General features: G+C 34.8%; 1 protein-coding gene across 1 annotated transcript; it reads left to right on the top strand.

Annotated features, from left to right (window-relative positions):
* The first annotated feature begins 7003 nt into the window (after positions 1 to 7003).
* On the top strand, positions 7004 to 9226 carry LOC107643979 (RING/U-box superfamily protein with ARM repeat domain-containing protein). The gene has a single exon (XM_016347742.3). The coding sequence runs from the start codon at positions 7433 to 7435 to the stop codon at positions 9020 to 9022; it is 1590 nt and encodes a 529-aa protein (XP_016203228.1). The 5' UTR covers positions 7004 to 7432; the 3' UTR covers positions 9023 to 9226.
* The last annotated feature ends 6983 nt before the right edge of the window (positions 9227 to 16209 follow it).

Consider the following 16209-nt stretch of genomic DNA (forward strand, 5'->3'; position numbering starts at 1 on the left):
TACCGTGACGAACTCCCTTCATCACTACCAAAGAACCACGAACAACTTTTATTACCCCATTTTTCACAACTATTTTACAGCCATTTTTCTCCAACAAACCTATGGAGATAAGATTTTTCCGCAAGTCTGGAATATGCCTCACATCCTTTAAGGTTCTTACTCCTCCATCATGCATCTTGATTCTTATAGTACCCAACCCCACAGTTTTACAAGCATGATCATTGCCTATTAAAACTGTGCCACCATTTATGCTTTCATAGGTAGTAAACCACTTCCTATTTGGACACATATGGTGAGAGGCTCCTGAATCAAGAATCCACTTACCAGAGATTTCATAAGATTGTTCTGTTACAGAGTAACAATCCTCCTCATCATTTGAGACGTAGCTTGCTTCTTGCTTTTCTTTTGGGTTGTCGTTGTTCTATTTCTTGAAAGTTATCTTCTTATTTGGACAATTTGCTTTGAAATGTCCAGCCTCACCACATTTAAAGCATGTTCTCTCCGCGTGAGGTCTAGATTTTGGCCTATACTTTCCACGCTTATTTCCTTTTCCTCTTTCATTAGTCCTTCCTCTAGCCGCGAACAATCCTTATGCTTGATCATTATACTCTCTTCCATTTGAAGATGACATTACACTTGTAGCAACCTTACGTAGATCATCTGCTAAAAGTGATGCCCTCGTCTCATCCATGGTCAAAGTGTCACCCACCAGCATCAATGTCTGCACCAGATTTTCATAGGACTTCGGTAATGAAAGTAACAATATGAGTGCTTGGTCTTCATCATCAACCTTCACATCTATATCCTTTAAGTTTGATATGATCATGTCAAACTTATTAATATATTCTCGGATTGAGGTGCCTTCCTCCATCTTGCATGTATACAATTTGAATTTTAAGTAGATCCTGTTAGTTAGTCTTCGTCATGAAGTTACTCTCTAACTTTAACCAAACGCCTGCTGCAGTTGCTTCTTCATTTATCAAAAAAGCAACATCCCTCTCAAGGCATAAGATTATTGCAGCCCGCGCCTCAAGATCTAATTCTTCCCAATCCTCATCTTTCATTTCCTCCGGCTTTTTCTCATTTCCTGCCAGTGCCTTGTGTAATTTTTGTGATATAAGCAGATTTTTCATCTGCATCCTCCAATAGGAAAAATCATTTTTCCCATTGAACTTCTCGATTTCATATTTGCCTACTTTGACATTACTACTAGTAGAAGCCATTATATTCAAAATTGAATTTTACCACTCAAATAATGAATAACATAACGTTGGCTCTTGATACCAATTGTTGAGTCTACAGCGGAATTTTGACTTCTAATAGATACAAAGTAATATGAAATTGAACACTACTCACAATAATGCACTCGCTATATATTTTGTAAAGAGGAAAAATAATATGAAAGATTTTTTTTACTAACTCTATAAAATGATGTGAATAAGGATATTGTTATTGTTACTGATATCAATTACAATTCTTGAGACGTATATATGGTATCTCTATGCTATAACTTCAACGAATAAGAATAAAATTCTCCGACAAAAACTCCTTACTAAACATTTTGAGTTCTCTCCTATTAAAACTCTTTTTTTTTACTTCCTAAAATTACTCTTATCCTTCCTTTATTCTCACAACTGATACTTTGTCGGATCTAAAGACGAACATATTATAGAAGGCAGGGTTAGCTGGGGCTAAGTCGGTGAAGAAGGTGTTCTACAAGATTCCGATGTCGGTCGTGTCGAGTGGTGTGCAGTATGAAACATTTGTCATCGGGTCGGATGAAGACATGGGGGTGTTGTTTCATTGTCGGCAGAGTTTTCCGGAGGTGAGAATACACGGGTTGTTTGCCAAGTTGGAAGACCGTGTGGAAAGTTCCGGGACTTCAGCGCCAAATCCTCAGTCGACGACGGTGGGAGTGCTTCTACTTCGATGCCTGTCGTTGCACCCAGGTGTCTCTTACCTGCACCTCCACATGTTCTAGCACTGGCAGATAGGTCACCTGGTTTGATTACTGGTCTTGATGCCATGCAATTACATGCTGTGCTCACTCCCGGTTAGACTGAGCTACGTATGTCCATGAGGTTTATACCATGAGTAAGGTGTTCAGCGTATATCAGATGGGATTTTTGCCCCTATTTCAGAGAGTCTATTGCCACCGTACGCCGATCCTACTATCATCCCTGATCTTAACATGAGACGTGCCAGAGAATGGCGACCGAGGTCAACAAGAATCCGTAACACTATGGATGAGACCGATGCTGGTCGGCCGAAGCGATGTGGGCTATGCAGACAGACAGGACACACTCGCAGGACTTGCCCTCAGCGAGGATCCGCCCCCAGTGCCAAGGCATAGGTGTCTTTACATCGTCAGGATTAGGTTGCATTTTTTTCTCCTTGTTTGTGTTCTTGTTTTGTGTTAGTCTTGCTTACTGTTAACTGAAGTTGAATTTGCTGCTTGATTCTCTATGTACTAGTGATTCTCTTTGGGGTATAATTTTCTTGATAATTGTATGAGTACAATTCCCTAATTTCAATTAAATCAAAGCAGTAACCTATGTTGTGCTATATACAAGTTAAACTTTCATCCAAAAAACTCATCCTCCATGAAAAATGAACCTACACCTCTGTAGCGGTTTGTGCATGCATTAAAAACACACATAAACTGCGACACCTCTGTAGCGGTTTATGTGATGGTCTTCGCCAACGTAATCTGCGACACTCTTGTAGCGGATTACGTGCATTTTGTAAACTGCGATACCCCTGTCGCGGTTTATATAGTTTAAGAAAAAAATGCATTTCGGTTTTCAGTTTGCATAATGTGTATTTTGGTAATTTTGGTTAGTAATTTATTTAAATAGGTGAATTGTCCTTCACTTAATAACCAATTAAAAAGTGACACATCACACAGAATAAATTACATGTTACTTTATAAAGAATAATATAGTAGAATTTACCATATATATTGGCCTCGTCATAAGATTTTTTTCGATAACTAATTCTTCTCCAAGAAAATGTTACAATGTTTTGATATCATAATTTTGAATAAATGAATCAATATTTTATGTGTTTTAGGTTACTATTTTGATTCTATATAAAATTTCAATTTTAACTAGCTAAATACTAAGTAATAGACAAATTAAATTTGTTTAATTTTCAATAATTTTGTATTTTTTGAAAAAAAAAATATGAGTAACTTATCATTTTAATTTCACAATATTCACTTTTGACAAAGTAGAATTCGAAAGGAAAAAAAATCAATAACTTTAATTGATCATTTGAAGATTATCTTCGTTTGACAAAATACACCGTATATAAACATATTCTAAAAAGATTATACAGATCATATTTGGTATTCTTTCTTTTGTAATTTTACTTTAAAATTAATTATATAATTCCATGATTTAAATTAAATTAGTTTATGCTAAAGTTAAATTTATACGATAACTTCTACACAAATGTAAAAAAACTAAAGAAAATGAAACTATTTAGAGATTGGAATTTTGTCTCAATTTTTTATGTACCTTTTAAATTATTTTATAAATATTTTTATAAAAAATTAGATCAAATATATAAATTATTTATTTCTAGCGAAAAAGCTAATATATTTTTTAAAATTGAGATAAATATTTTGAAGAATCAACATATCATTCTTTTTGAGTCATTTTGTTATCAAATATTGGAGAGAGAAATTTTTATCTATCAAATTAAAAAAAAAAGATTTAGGGCAGATAAATGATATGGAAAAAAGAAAATCATGTATTACAAATAAAATTTTTGAATTTTTTTATCCCACTTAAAATATATAATAAAAAAAGTAAAATATTACCTTTATTTTTAACCATTTTACGAATTTTTATTTTGTCTCTCATCGGTTGAAAAATGACATTGGGATCTTTAACGATTAATTACGTTAAATATTCTATCTCTTTTGTTAATGTCTCTATTCAGAGCTAACGGATTTTGTCTACATGTCACGTTAGCTGATGACATATCAAAGAATCATTTCAAGGAACAAAATACTCCCTTGTCATGTCAGTAATACGCTGCAGTAAAATAAGACAATTAAACCCCTAACTAATTTAAATATAGACACATAAACCCATAATAAACCATGAAGTTAGGGCTGGCAATGGGTAGGGTAGTGTAGGGTTTGGACTCTACCCTAACCCTACCCGCGGGTTGAGAATTTCTCAACCTTAACCCTACCCGCACCCTAAAGTTCTAACCCTATCCGCAGAAAAATAAAAAAATTTCAAGCAAATATAAAATTCAACCATTCCAAATTTCATACATATTAATAAAATAGAAAATAAAAAATTAAATTTAAATTAAAATTAAAAATAATAAAATTTTAAAGAAATCTAACATAAAATTACAAATAATATGATCATCAATTAGTTTAGTGGTTATTTCAAGTTTTTATAAGAGAAAGATTGTGAGTTCAATACTCACTTTTTTCACTACATACATAACTTTTACATATATATTATATAGTATATTAGGGGTGCGGATAGGGTAGGGTAGGGTATACCCTAAACCTGTACCCTACCCTGCCCGCAGGTGAACTCGCACCGCACCCTACCCTACCCGCAGCGGGTAAGGTAAACAACCCTATCCGAACGGGTTGGTCCGGATTGGATACCCACAGGTAGGGTATAGATTGCCAGCTCTACATGAAGTAGGACAAATATCCCTAAATTTCAACAAGCCATTGTATTTGCTGCACTTGTTGGCCTTGGTTGGCGACAACCTCAATTCTTTGCTCCTCCTTCTCTTTTTTCTATAAAGTCATGATATTAGCGCAGTAAAAGCTACCTCATCAAGTTCAATCTCTTTTTAATCATTTTTTTCTTAATCTCCAATACAATTTTTATGTCCTTATCTTTGCAATATTCATCTATTAGTATTATAAACGTGATCTTGTTAGATTTTAAACCTCTCTCACTCATCTCATTCACAAGTTTTCTATCTTCCTTCAAATCATAGATCTTACAAAGGCCATTGATCAGCAGATTGTACGTGATCAAATCCAGCTTAATGCCTTGATTAATCAGCATTTAAAAATTTTGCTAGGCCAAATTAATTTTTCATATTTATATTACCTATCAAATTTTTCATATTTGTATTACCTATCAAAGTGGTGAAAGTAACACGGTTCGATATCAACTCTTTTTTGTATATGTCATCAAATAAAATATCTGCAACATAAGAAAAAGAAAAAGCAACAACAAGAAACTAAGGCTACTACTAACTAAGATCAACAACCGGTGTAGCTAGTAGCAGGTACAATGACTTGTTGAAATTTAAGGATATTTATTTTATTTCATTGTTCATTACAAATTTATGTTCAAAATAGGAGAAATTCTCCACATACAAGCGTTTTTTTATACAAGTCTTTACAAGTGCACCTTCTTCTTCTTCTTGTGCACGTTCTTCTTCCTCTTCCTCTTCTTCTTCTTCTTCTTTTCTTTCGTTTCTTGCCTTCTCTTTCTCATTCTTCAACCATTGCTGCACGTTTTCACTGCACCTTCTTCTTCTTCTTGCTGCACGTTCTTCTTCCTCTTCCTCTTCTTCTTTTTTTCTTTCGTTTCTTGCCTTCTCTTTCTCCTTCTTCAACCGTTACTGCACGTTTTCACTGCACCTTCTTCTTCTTCTTCTTCTTCTTCTTCTTCTTCTTCTTCTTCTTCTTCTTCTTCTTCTTCTTCTTCTTCTTCTTTATTTACGTGCTTTTCTCTCTGTTTTCTTTCTTCGTTATTCTCGATTTCCATTGTTTTTTGACATCAAGCTCTGAAACCGTTTTTGAAGAAGAAGAAGCAGCAGAAGATGAGGAGGAGAAAGAGAAATAGTTATGAATTATGCATAAGGTGTACTTCAACAAATTTTGGGTGTATTTCTTAAATCATTTGGGTGTAGTTTTGTAATCCTTTGGGTGTATTTCTGTAATCCTTTGGGTGTATTTCTATAATCGTTTGGGTGAATTCCTATAACCGTTTGGGTGTATTTCTGTAATCCTTTGAGTGTATTTCTGTAATCGTGGGTGTATTTCTAAAGTTCTATTATCTTCAAATTTGGCAAGAAACTCGTTTTCATGGAGGAAGAAGAAGAAGAGTCGTTTATAATACATGGTGAGTAGCGCGCTTTGGAAATAGAAAGTGGTTGAATAACGTGCCTTTATTTACTCTTGAATGTGGGAGTGTAATGCGTATTTTTTGTTGGGCTTGTGCCAACTTGTAAGACTTGTAAGTCAAAAAGACTTGTATGTGTAGCAGCCCTCTCAAAATAGTTAGGAGTTTAAATATCTTTTAAAATTTTTTTTAAAAATTTAATTATCTTATTTTATTACAACATATTGTTGACACAATAAAAAGTATTTTGTCTTTTGAAATAATTTCTTAACACATTATTAATTAACGTGATATGTAGATAAAATTCATTAGTTATAAATAAAAATATTAATAAAAAAATAAAATATCTAACAAAGTTAATCATTAAAAATGTAATGTCTTTTTTAATTGATGAGAAACAGAATAAAAATTAGCCAAATAGTTAGGATAGGTGGGATTTTATCAATAAAAAATTATCATTTACAAAGCAAAAAGTGATTTTTCATTTATTTTTTATAGTATGTAAAAGAATAAATGTCCTTTTTAATCTCTAATTATTTATCCGATGAACTTTCCACTTCTTAAGAAATCTAAACATTCAAATTAGTCTCTATCTATTTTGATATATGTATGTTACAGTCCTTATTTACTTTAACCAGAGACTGAAACGTATATATATCAAATAGATAAAAATCAATTTAAATGTTTAGATTTTTTAAAAGGTAAAAAATTCATCGAACAAATAATTAAGAATAGAAAAGAATATTAACTCTAAATAAAAACCTGGAATAACCAGTTTATGGAGAATAACGTAAATGAAAACAGTGTTTAATTAAAATTTAGAAATCTCACAAAAAAAAAAAAAAAGGATTTAGAAATACAGTTATAGTGACATTCTCTTTTCACAGAAGATTCATTGTTTATCATCATTCATCACCTCAGCTTTTCCTTTCTACCGCTGGACTAATTTTCAAAAAGCAAAAGAGAATCAAAAACACAAAGCAACCTCACATCAACCCCACCACCCCAAACCTTCTGCAACTTCCACCTCCATCCTAATTCTTTCACCCAGACTCATTCGATTCATCCAAGCCCTTATTCCCTTCCTCAAAATCAAACTTGCCCCTAATTTATAGCAACTAAAACTCCGTTATTATGTTCATATGTTGTTACTATTTCCTTAATTCTCTCCCTAATTCTTGAAAGTTTCAAAACCATGGAAATATGGAATCCATATTCTCCTCAAATTCCTCACCTTAACAACACCGACACCAAAATCAACAACTTCACATTCACACTTCCCCTCTAAACTCACCAACTAACTAAAAATGGAGATTCAGCAAACCCTAAAGCTCATGGTCCACCACCACAACAGAGGAAAGGAAAACAACACACCAAAGCTGAAATGGAGGAAAATTTTCACTCTCCAACGATCACCGCCGTCATCAAAACCCATCCAAACTCCACCGCCGGAAGAGTTCATCTGCCCAATCTCCGGTAATCTAATGGCTGACCCCGTGATCGTATCTTCCGGTCACTCCTTCGAACGAGCGTCGGTACAATCATGCAAGGATCTCAACTTTACCCCTCAACTCTCCGATGGAACCACCCCTGATTTTTCCACCGTGATCCCCAACCTCGCCCTCAAATCCGCCATCTCCAAATGGTGCCACGCGTCATCCACCCTCCTCCCTCAACCCCCACACCGGTCCCTCACCGACAACCTCGTACGGACCCTCATTTTCTCATCTTCCTCCCGCAAAAACAACGCAAACGAGTTAGTGGGAGAGAGAATGCTAACAGCGAACCCTTCTTGTTCTTCTTCTTCTTCCTCCGTTGAGTCTATTGCCACGTCAGCATCGAGCTCCACCCCACCCGCTCAACTCACTGCGAAACCAAGCTTCTGCTACTCTTCACCTTCTTCCTCCGAACTCGAGCCAACAACCCCAGAAGCCGAAGAATTCATCTCGAAGCTTCGGAGCAATCAAGTCTTCTTAATCGAAGAATCTCTGCAGAATCTGAGGAAGCTCACTAGAACTAATGAGGACTCAAGGATCACACTCTGCACCCAAAGGATGCTTTCGTCTTTGCGTGGCCTCGTTGCTTCGAAGTACAAAATGGTTCAGGTGAATGCCGTCGCATGTGTCGTGAACCTCTCTCTGGAGAAAACGAACAAGGTGAGGATCGTACGGTCAGGGTTAGTTCCGCCATTGATAGAAGCTTTGAGGGTTGGATCCTCTGAGGCGCAGGAACACGCTTCCGGTGCGCTCTTCAGTTTAGCGCTTGAAGACGATAATAAAACCGCGATTGGTGTTCTCGGAGCTCTTCCACCGTTGATTCACGCGCTTCGAGTTGGGACTGAGCGGACCCGGCATGACTCAGCCTTGGCGCTTTACCATTTGTCGATGGTTCAAAGTAACAGAACCAAATTGGTTAAGATTGGATCGGTTCCGGTTTTAGTTGGGATGGTTAAGTCTGGTCAGATGACGGGTCGGGTTTTGATGATTTTGGGCAATTTGGGTTGTGGGCCGGATGGGCGGGCTGCAATGTTGGATGTGGGTATGGTTGAATGTTTGGTCGGGTTGTTGGCTGGGTCCGAGTCGGTTCATGGATCAATAAAGGAGAGCTGTGTGGCGGTGCTTTACGTGTTGAGTCACGGAGGGTTGAGGTTTAAGGCCTTAGCGAAGGCGGCAGGAGTGGTGGAGGCGCTGGAGAAGGCAGAGAAGGAGGTGGGGAGTCAACGAGCGAAGGAAAAGGCAAGGAGGGTTTTCGAGATGATGAAGGGCAAAGAGGAAGAGGAGGAGGAAGACGTGGATTGGGAGGAGCTACTCGACTCCGGTCTAGGAAGCCGGAGTCACAACCAGCATGATGGCGAGTTTGGCGGGCTAAATGGGACGACCTCATCCTCTGAATTTTGAGTACATCAGGACTGATGGTCTGTTTTCTCATTTTTGATGTAATTATTTTATTTTCTTATTTTTTTTTTTAAATCAAAGTGGTTTTAGACTTTTAGTTTACCGTTTGGTTTTCTTTGAGTTATGTATAATTTTTTTTTATGGTTTTGAAAATTGGATGGAAATTTATAACATTGAACAACAAAAATGCAAATAACTTATTTGGCATTCCCTTTTATTTATGGGTTTAGAGGGATGGAAATAACAAAATAAGGGATGGTGATGCAATGATGCTGTGGAATAAATGAATAAAATGGCCAATAATCGTTGAGGATTTTTGGACCTGAAAGTGTCTATCTTTTGCTTTATTCCTTCATCTGCAAAGTTTTTTTTCCTGGTCAAGTACCTTTATACACAACCTGCTCTTTTTTTTTGGTCATGGGTTTTATATATCAAGTTATCAACTTTTTTTTAGTGTGTGTTTGGATTATTATTTTTATAAAATTAAATAAGTTTGTAAAATTAATTTTGATTAAAAGTGAGTCTATATTAACGTGATTTATTTTTACGTGATTTATTTTTGGTAATTTTTATTTAAAATAGATTATAGTAAACTAAATATTGTTTATATTACATTATTTAAATAATTATAGAAGATATAAATTTAAATAATTATTTTATGTTATCTTATAATTTTATTTTAGATATCTAAATAAATTTTAATTTTTTTAATATTCTCATTATTCTTTACTTTAATAGGATTAATAGAATCATAATATAAAGCAAAAAAAATATTCTATAAAAAAAAATAACAATAACAATTAAAAAATTCATATAAACAAAAAATAATAAGAGTTTTATAAAAAATAATAATATGCATGAGAGAGTATTGAAGAAAAAATATTATAAAACAAATAACAAATATATGAATAATGAAGGACACAATTGGTATATAGAAATTTTTTTTAGTCCAATGTAAAAAAGTAAATGGAAAAGCAAGAATTTATAACTTTTAATAAACATGGTTGAAGAGTAGAATCATTTCTACCTTTGGATGATAAAGTTGCCAAACATATAAATATAAATAAAGCAACGAAGTGTTCAAGAAATTTAAACGCATTTCTCTCTTCTCAACACATTTGCCAAATCAAACACACCTTTAGTCATAGCTAGAATTTAAAACTAATGCAACATCTAACAAGACAAATATAGTTGCTACTAAACTAAGTGCTTGTTTGGGCGTCATTATTTTGCTAAATTTTTTTTTAAATAAAAAAAGATTTTTTTTTATTTTTTAGCGTGTTTGGCAAATTTCGAATAGTAAAAGTAAAAGCACTAGAAAAATAAGAAAAAACATCTTTTTTGAGAAGCTGTAATTTACATCTTTTTTTAAAAGATCTTTTTTTCATGTAATAAATAAACAAAAAAGTACTTTTATATTGTTATATCCAAACATAATTGATAGATAAAAAGATCATTTTACATGAGATACCCAAACATAAAATTACTTTTATTTTTTTATAAGATCTTTTAAAAAAAGATAATTCAAAAAATTTTTTTTTATAGAAACTCACCCAAACAAACCCCAAGTCTTACCGTGCCATATGCAAAGTTTACCTGCTAATGTTCAACTTTTTTTTTGTCTGTTTATCTTTTATCTCCTTTTGGACTCAAAAGTTTGGTATAAGCTGCGTGATTCTTTTTATTTTCACAACCAAATTCATTCCAATCAGATTCGCCGTTCAATGACCGTTGTTAGTGTGATCAAATTTTGATTGTTTTGACTTTATTTTGAGCATGCTTAACTTAGCATCAAATGAGTTGAGGCTTCAATTGATAGGATAAATTATGTTTATCTGAATTTGAAACTTGGTAAAGGCCAAAGAGGCGAGAATCCTCAAATGTGATATGTATAGTGGGTATGAGTTTATAATATTATAATGTCTAAAATTAAGAGTTATTTAATTGATTTGACAAAAAAAATTTAGCATTAAGTGTAATATAAATATATAGTTATTTAGAGAAGTATTTACTTTTAAAAAGACAGATTATCATTTTTTGTAAATTAAAAATACCTCACTCATTCATTATGTAGCTTCCATCATTCACCTACATATATATCAAAATTAAATATTTTTTAATATTTATTATCCAACATATTAAATTTTTAAATTAAATTAAACTTGGAAATAAAATAACTTATCAGGTTCGAGTCTTGTTGCTACTCTCTTAATATTTTTTCTCTCAAAACTTTCTTTACAATCTCAATACAATTCAAAATCCAGAATTAGATTCAGCAAAATTCAATTAGCATTTAAAATCCAGAGTTCCAAAATTGAACTTATATCAAATTTATATTCAGCAAAATTCAGAATTACAAAATGACTAATTCATATAATTAACAAATAAAAAAATTGAAAAGCAGAAGCAGAATTCTGCATGAGGCCATCAATTCATATAATTAACAAAATAAAAAAATTAATTGAACTCAAATCAGTAGACTTAAATTTCTCAGTGTAGCACAATCTATATAGTTAATTAACCAAATAAAAAAAATTAATTGAAAAACCCAAGAATTCATCGCGGCAGAGAGGACAAAAGGCCTGGAGTTCATGGCGGCAGAACAGATGTCCGACGACGACATTAACAGAAGCCGATGACCAGGATGACAACTGGACAATCAGGACGACCAGACGAAGCTGACGCCAGAAGCTTCAGAGTTCAGAGTTCAAGACGATGATGCCGCTGACAGCTGCTTCAATTCGCGGCAATAAATTCCTTCTGCCTGCTGACAGCAGCTTCGATCCGGCGTCAATTGTGGTAGTGATGGTAGAGTTTGATGGACGAAGCTGGAAGAGAAAATTAGAGTTGAGGAGGTATGATGACTGGTGTGTGCTCTTCAAAATGGGTTGGGTAATGGGTGGGTCGCTCAACTTCAGCTAGTTTTTTTTCCGACGTCAAAACGACGCTGTTTGGTGAGATTTTAGAAATCGTAACTTTTAAAAACTTGGCCGGTTTGGCAGTTAATCGCCAGTTTGGCTAGTTTTTCACTGGTTTTTTTGCAAGACAATTTTAGGGGTAGACCGAATCGGCCAGAATCTCGGTCCGATTTTTAGAATCTTGATTTATACTAGTAACTCATATATTTACTCTAGAAATATTATAATTGTGACCTAATATATCTAGTTATAGTAATTATCTACTAAATATATGTGTGTGTCTGTACGCGCACGCGCGCGTGTGTGTTTTTATTAATTAACATTGGTGAATAATCACGTGGTGAATTTTTCACCTCTTGCTTTGTTTCATCTCTTTGTAAATGACTTCAAGAGCCACCTCCTATTTTTTTTTCTTTTTACACATGCAACTTTAAGAAGGGGAACAAGAGAGAAAGTTTGAAGCTCTATAGTCGGTAAGTTTTTGAGGCTCAGTTCTTTGATTCTAAAACTCCCAAAAAATTTTAAACCGATTAAAATGTTCATCTCTTTTTTCTCTACATAGATATATTAGTTTTGTTGAGGAACATTGCATCAAATCTTAAAGAGTAAGCATCCATTATTTCAGGAGTAAGGGAGGTGAGGATCTTTTCCTGGTTTTGTAATAGAAGTTCGGTTATTATATGTATCTATCATTATTTTAATGATGTTTTGGCTATAATTAGGAAGAATGAGAGCTAAAGATTATCAAGAAAAGAATCAATTTTTGCGAGCTAATATCGAGAGGTAAAGTTCGATAAATTAATTACAAATTGATTGTGTTTGATGCTTGGTTGATGATTGATTTGTTTGACATATGAAACTGTATTTATGTGACGTTAGAAGTCTCTGAATGTAAAACCCAGTTAAATAATAAATAATTAACTAATAAATTAATTATGAGTAAAAGGAATTAAAAAATTAAAATTTATAATTAGGGAAAGTAAAAATAATTAGAAGATGAATTAAAACGCTAATCTTAAAGGTTTTGGCCTATATTAGGTCAACAGGTTAAAACGAGTGAATCGGGTCCATGTTGGGCCTAGGGCCCACTCACTAACACCCCTATTTAGCCACACTTCAGCACACTCTTACCCATTTCACTAAAACATAAACAAAGCCCTAGGAGAGAAGGGAGAAGAGAAGCTTGTTTACTATTTATCACCATCTTTGAAACTCCATAACTTTTGCTCCAGAGCTCTGATTGACGAGCTGTTTATGGCCATACGTTTCTCTCGAAATTCTCTTTGATTCTATTTGAACAAAGTGGTAAGCAACTCGAAATTTTTTGCCTAGTTTGCTCTCTTCATTAATTTTGCATTTTTGGTTTTGATTTTGAGAGAATCTCAAATTTTTTATGTTTAGGGTAGGCTCAATCGTGACTTCTAGTAGGATTTTGACCCAAGACTACGAAAAATAAGATAAATAACCTTTATCCTTTGATTTTGCACGAATTTGAGTTATGAACATAGTGTGAATGTTGTGAAAATTGAATGTGGTTAGATGAAATTGGATTGGGTTAGTTTGCATTGATGCGGAGTGGATTAGTTTGGTGCAAATTCGATGTGAAATTGAGTGGATGATCGATTTGATGTGGTATTGGTGGAGTTTGAGCTGGTGAAGGTGGGAAATTGCCAAAGAGGAGCTTCCCGAGGTTGAGATTTCCATCTAAGAGGTACGGATATTATTTTCGAGTAGGTATTATGTAAAATTATGTGAATGCCTAGGCTAATTATCCCTAGGATAGGATTGAATGAATTTTGGTTGTTGTTGTGATTAGTTGAGTGGATATGTGTATGGTATGATTATAACTTAAATTATTATGGTATGTTGATTATGATGATAATTTATGTGGATATTGGGCCAGAGGCCATGCTAGGGTGAGAAATCTCCTAGTAGATAAGTTGAGGTAAGTGGTGTGGGTTATTGTATGAGAATGAGATGATTAATGATTTGGTTGTGAATTTTGATATATAAGTGTTACACATAAGGTTGGGAGGTAACATAGTTAATGAACTATGTTAAATGAGTTAAAATTGTTGTGATTAGGCTTGGAATAGTTGAGACTTGATGATTGAGTGATTTGAACTAAGTTGGAATTGAGGATTTGTCAAAAATGAGCATTGTGCAATATTTGATAAAAATGAGTTTTTGACCAATTTCGACGGGCCATAACTTGGCACTTGGAGTTCGGATTTCACTAAATTTTATTTAAATTAAAGGTGGTGATGAGAGCTTTAAAATGGTTTAAGAATGATGCAAAATTGAATTTTGTAGATAAAGTTATGAGTTGATTAAACATTGGTATTTTAAACTGAATTCAAAAAGTTTGTTAGAATTTCTGGTATGCGTGCCCAGGCACACTACGATGCGTGTGTACGGAACAGAACATGTAATAATGCTTATGTGTACCCACCAGGGGTATGTGTATGCATGCCCAGGAATTTTACAAGTTGTGCGTACACACAGGAGTTATGCGTACGCACAAGCTCGGAAACCTTTCGGGTACCTGCGTACACACAAGGGTGGTGCGTACGCACAAACCCGGTTTCCACACTTAAACTCTACTTTTTAACTATTTGACTTTTCTGGCAAGCTTGTATACTTTCGTAACCCCTAATTAACGTCTAACAACTTGTTTTTAGGCTTAAGAATGAGTGTGAACTTATGGATCGAATTAGATTGACACTTTGGATGAGATTGTGAATTTGAGCTAATGAATATTGATGAAAGTCTGTGAGTAATGAGTTTACTAAATACTGAATTAGAGATAAGACATAAATGATGAGATTGACGATGATTGAGTATAGCCAGATTGGCTGAGATGGTAAGGTAAGAGTGATATGCTGCTTGCGTATGATTTGAGTATCTGTTTATTGGCAAGGTCTGGGTGTTATTCCGCTTGCGTGATGAATTGAGTATTGAAAATTGATTGATATGATGATTCCCTGGGTAGATGCAAGGGTGTGGTTCACCCCCACTTGCTCTGGATTGAGGATTGAGACTCCCTGGGTAGATGCAGTATTTCGCCCCACTTGCTCAGGGTTGAGACTTGAGACTTTATTGACCCTTTGTTGCAAGATGTAGCCAGACACTTATACCTTTTCGGATGATTCCTCTAAGAGATGTGAATTCCTCTTGGGAATGTGTGGTGCGCGAAATTGAACTCCGTAAGTTTCACACAGATAGACTGGCAAGTGCACCGGGTCGTCCAAGTAATACCTCAGGTGAGTGAGGGTCGAATGCCACAGAGATTGTCGGATTGAGCAAGCAGTGGCTATCTTGTAGATCTTAGTCAGGCGATTAGAAAATATGGTTGTTTGTTTGAAAGCATAAATGAAATAGTAAAGAACAAAATACCAGATTAGTGTAAAAGCAATGATAGATATTTAGTTAAGGCTTCGGAGATGCGTATTCTTTTTGGATTAAATTTTTTTACTGTCTACTTCAATAACGAAAGATTCATTCAATGACAGCCGTAATTGACTAACTCATGTAGCATCCTCATCAAGTTAGTCTCTTCTAAACCATAGCAGTCTACCATGTCTGAGCAACTCATGTAGCATCCTCATCAAGTTAACTCATGGCTTCCCACTATAGCCGAAGATGAAGCTCTAAGCAATCCACTTCCCTTCGCGAACCTACTCAAAACACCACAGATAAGGTCGGATCTTCCGGATCAGGGAACACTGCTTCTCAGACTCTAGCCTTAATGCCATAGAGACCTCAGTAACCCACAGTCAACGAGATTTTATGTCACTTATCCAAAGTCACCCAGGCACTCTCTTGGATTCCGCAGTACATTCTCTAGCTATGGTTCAATGCTATCCGGGTCAGGACTCACACGGAACCTATGTAGAACAAGGATGATTGTCATAGGTCATCCTCAATTCATGAGATGAAGAACAAAATTGCACAAGAGAATGGAATCAAACGTGTGTTGAAATAGAAACAGTAATATTATTAATCCAAGAAAATCAGCAGAGCTCCCAACCATAACTTAGGAGGTTTAGTAGCTCAAAGCTTACAGAAAACAATGGTGAAATGTACGAATGGGCCAAGATCTATAACAGTGGTGATCTTTGTTCTATATATAATAACCTAATAACTAAGAAGTACAAAAAGTATGACAGACTAGACTAGAGGTGCAAAAATCCATCTTTGGGCCCACTTTGGTTGAGTACTTGGGCTGAGCTTGGCGTCCAACTTGAGGAATGGGCGTTGAACGCCCATTAG

Source organism: Arachis ipaensis, chromosome B5, assembly GCF_059453495.1.
Source record: "Arachis ipaensis isolate K30076 ecotype BB chromosome B5, ASM5945349v1, whole genome shotgun sequence".
NCBI classification, from domain to species: domain Eukaryota; kingdom Viridiplantae; phylum Streptophyta; class Magnoliopsida; order Fabales; family Fabaceae; genus Arachis; species Arachis ipaensis.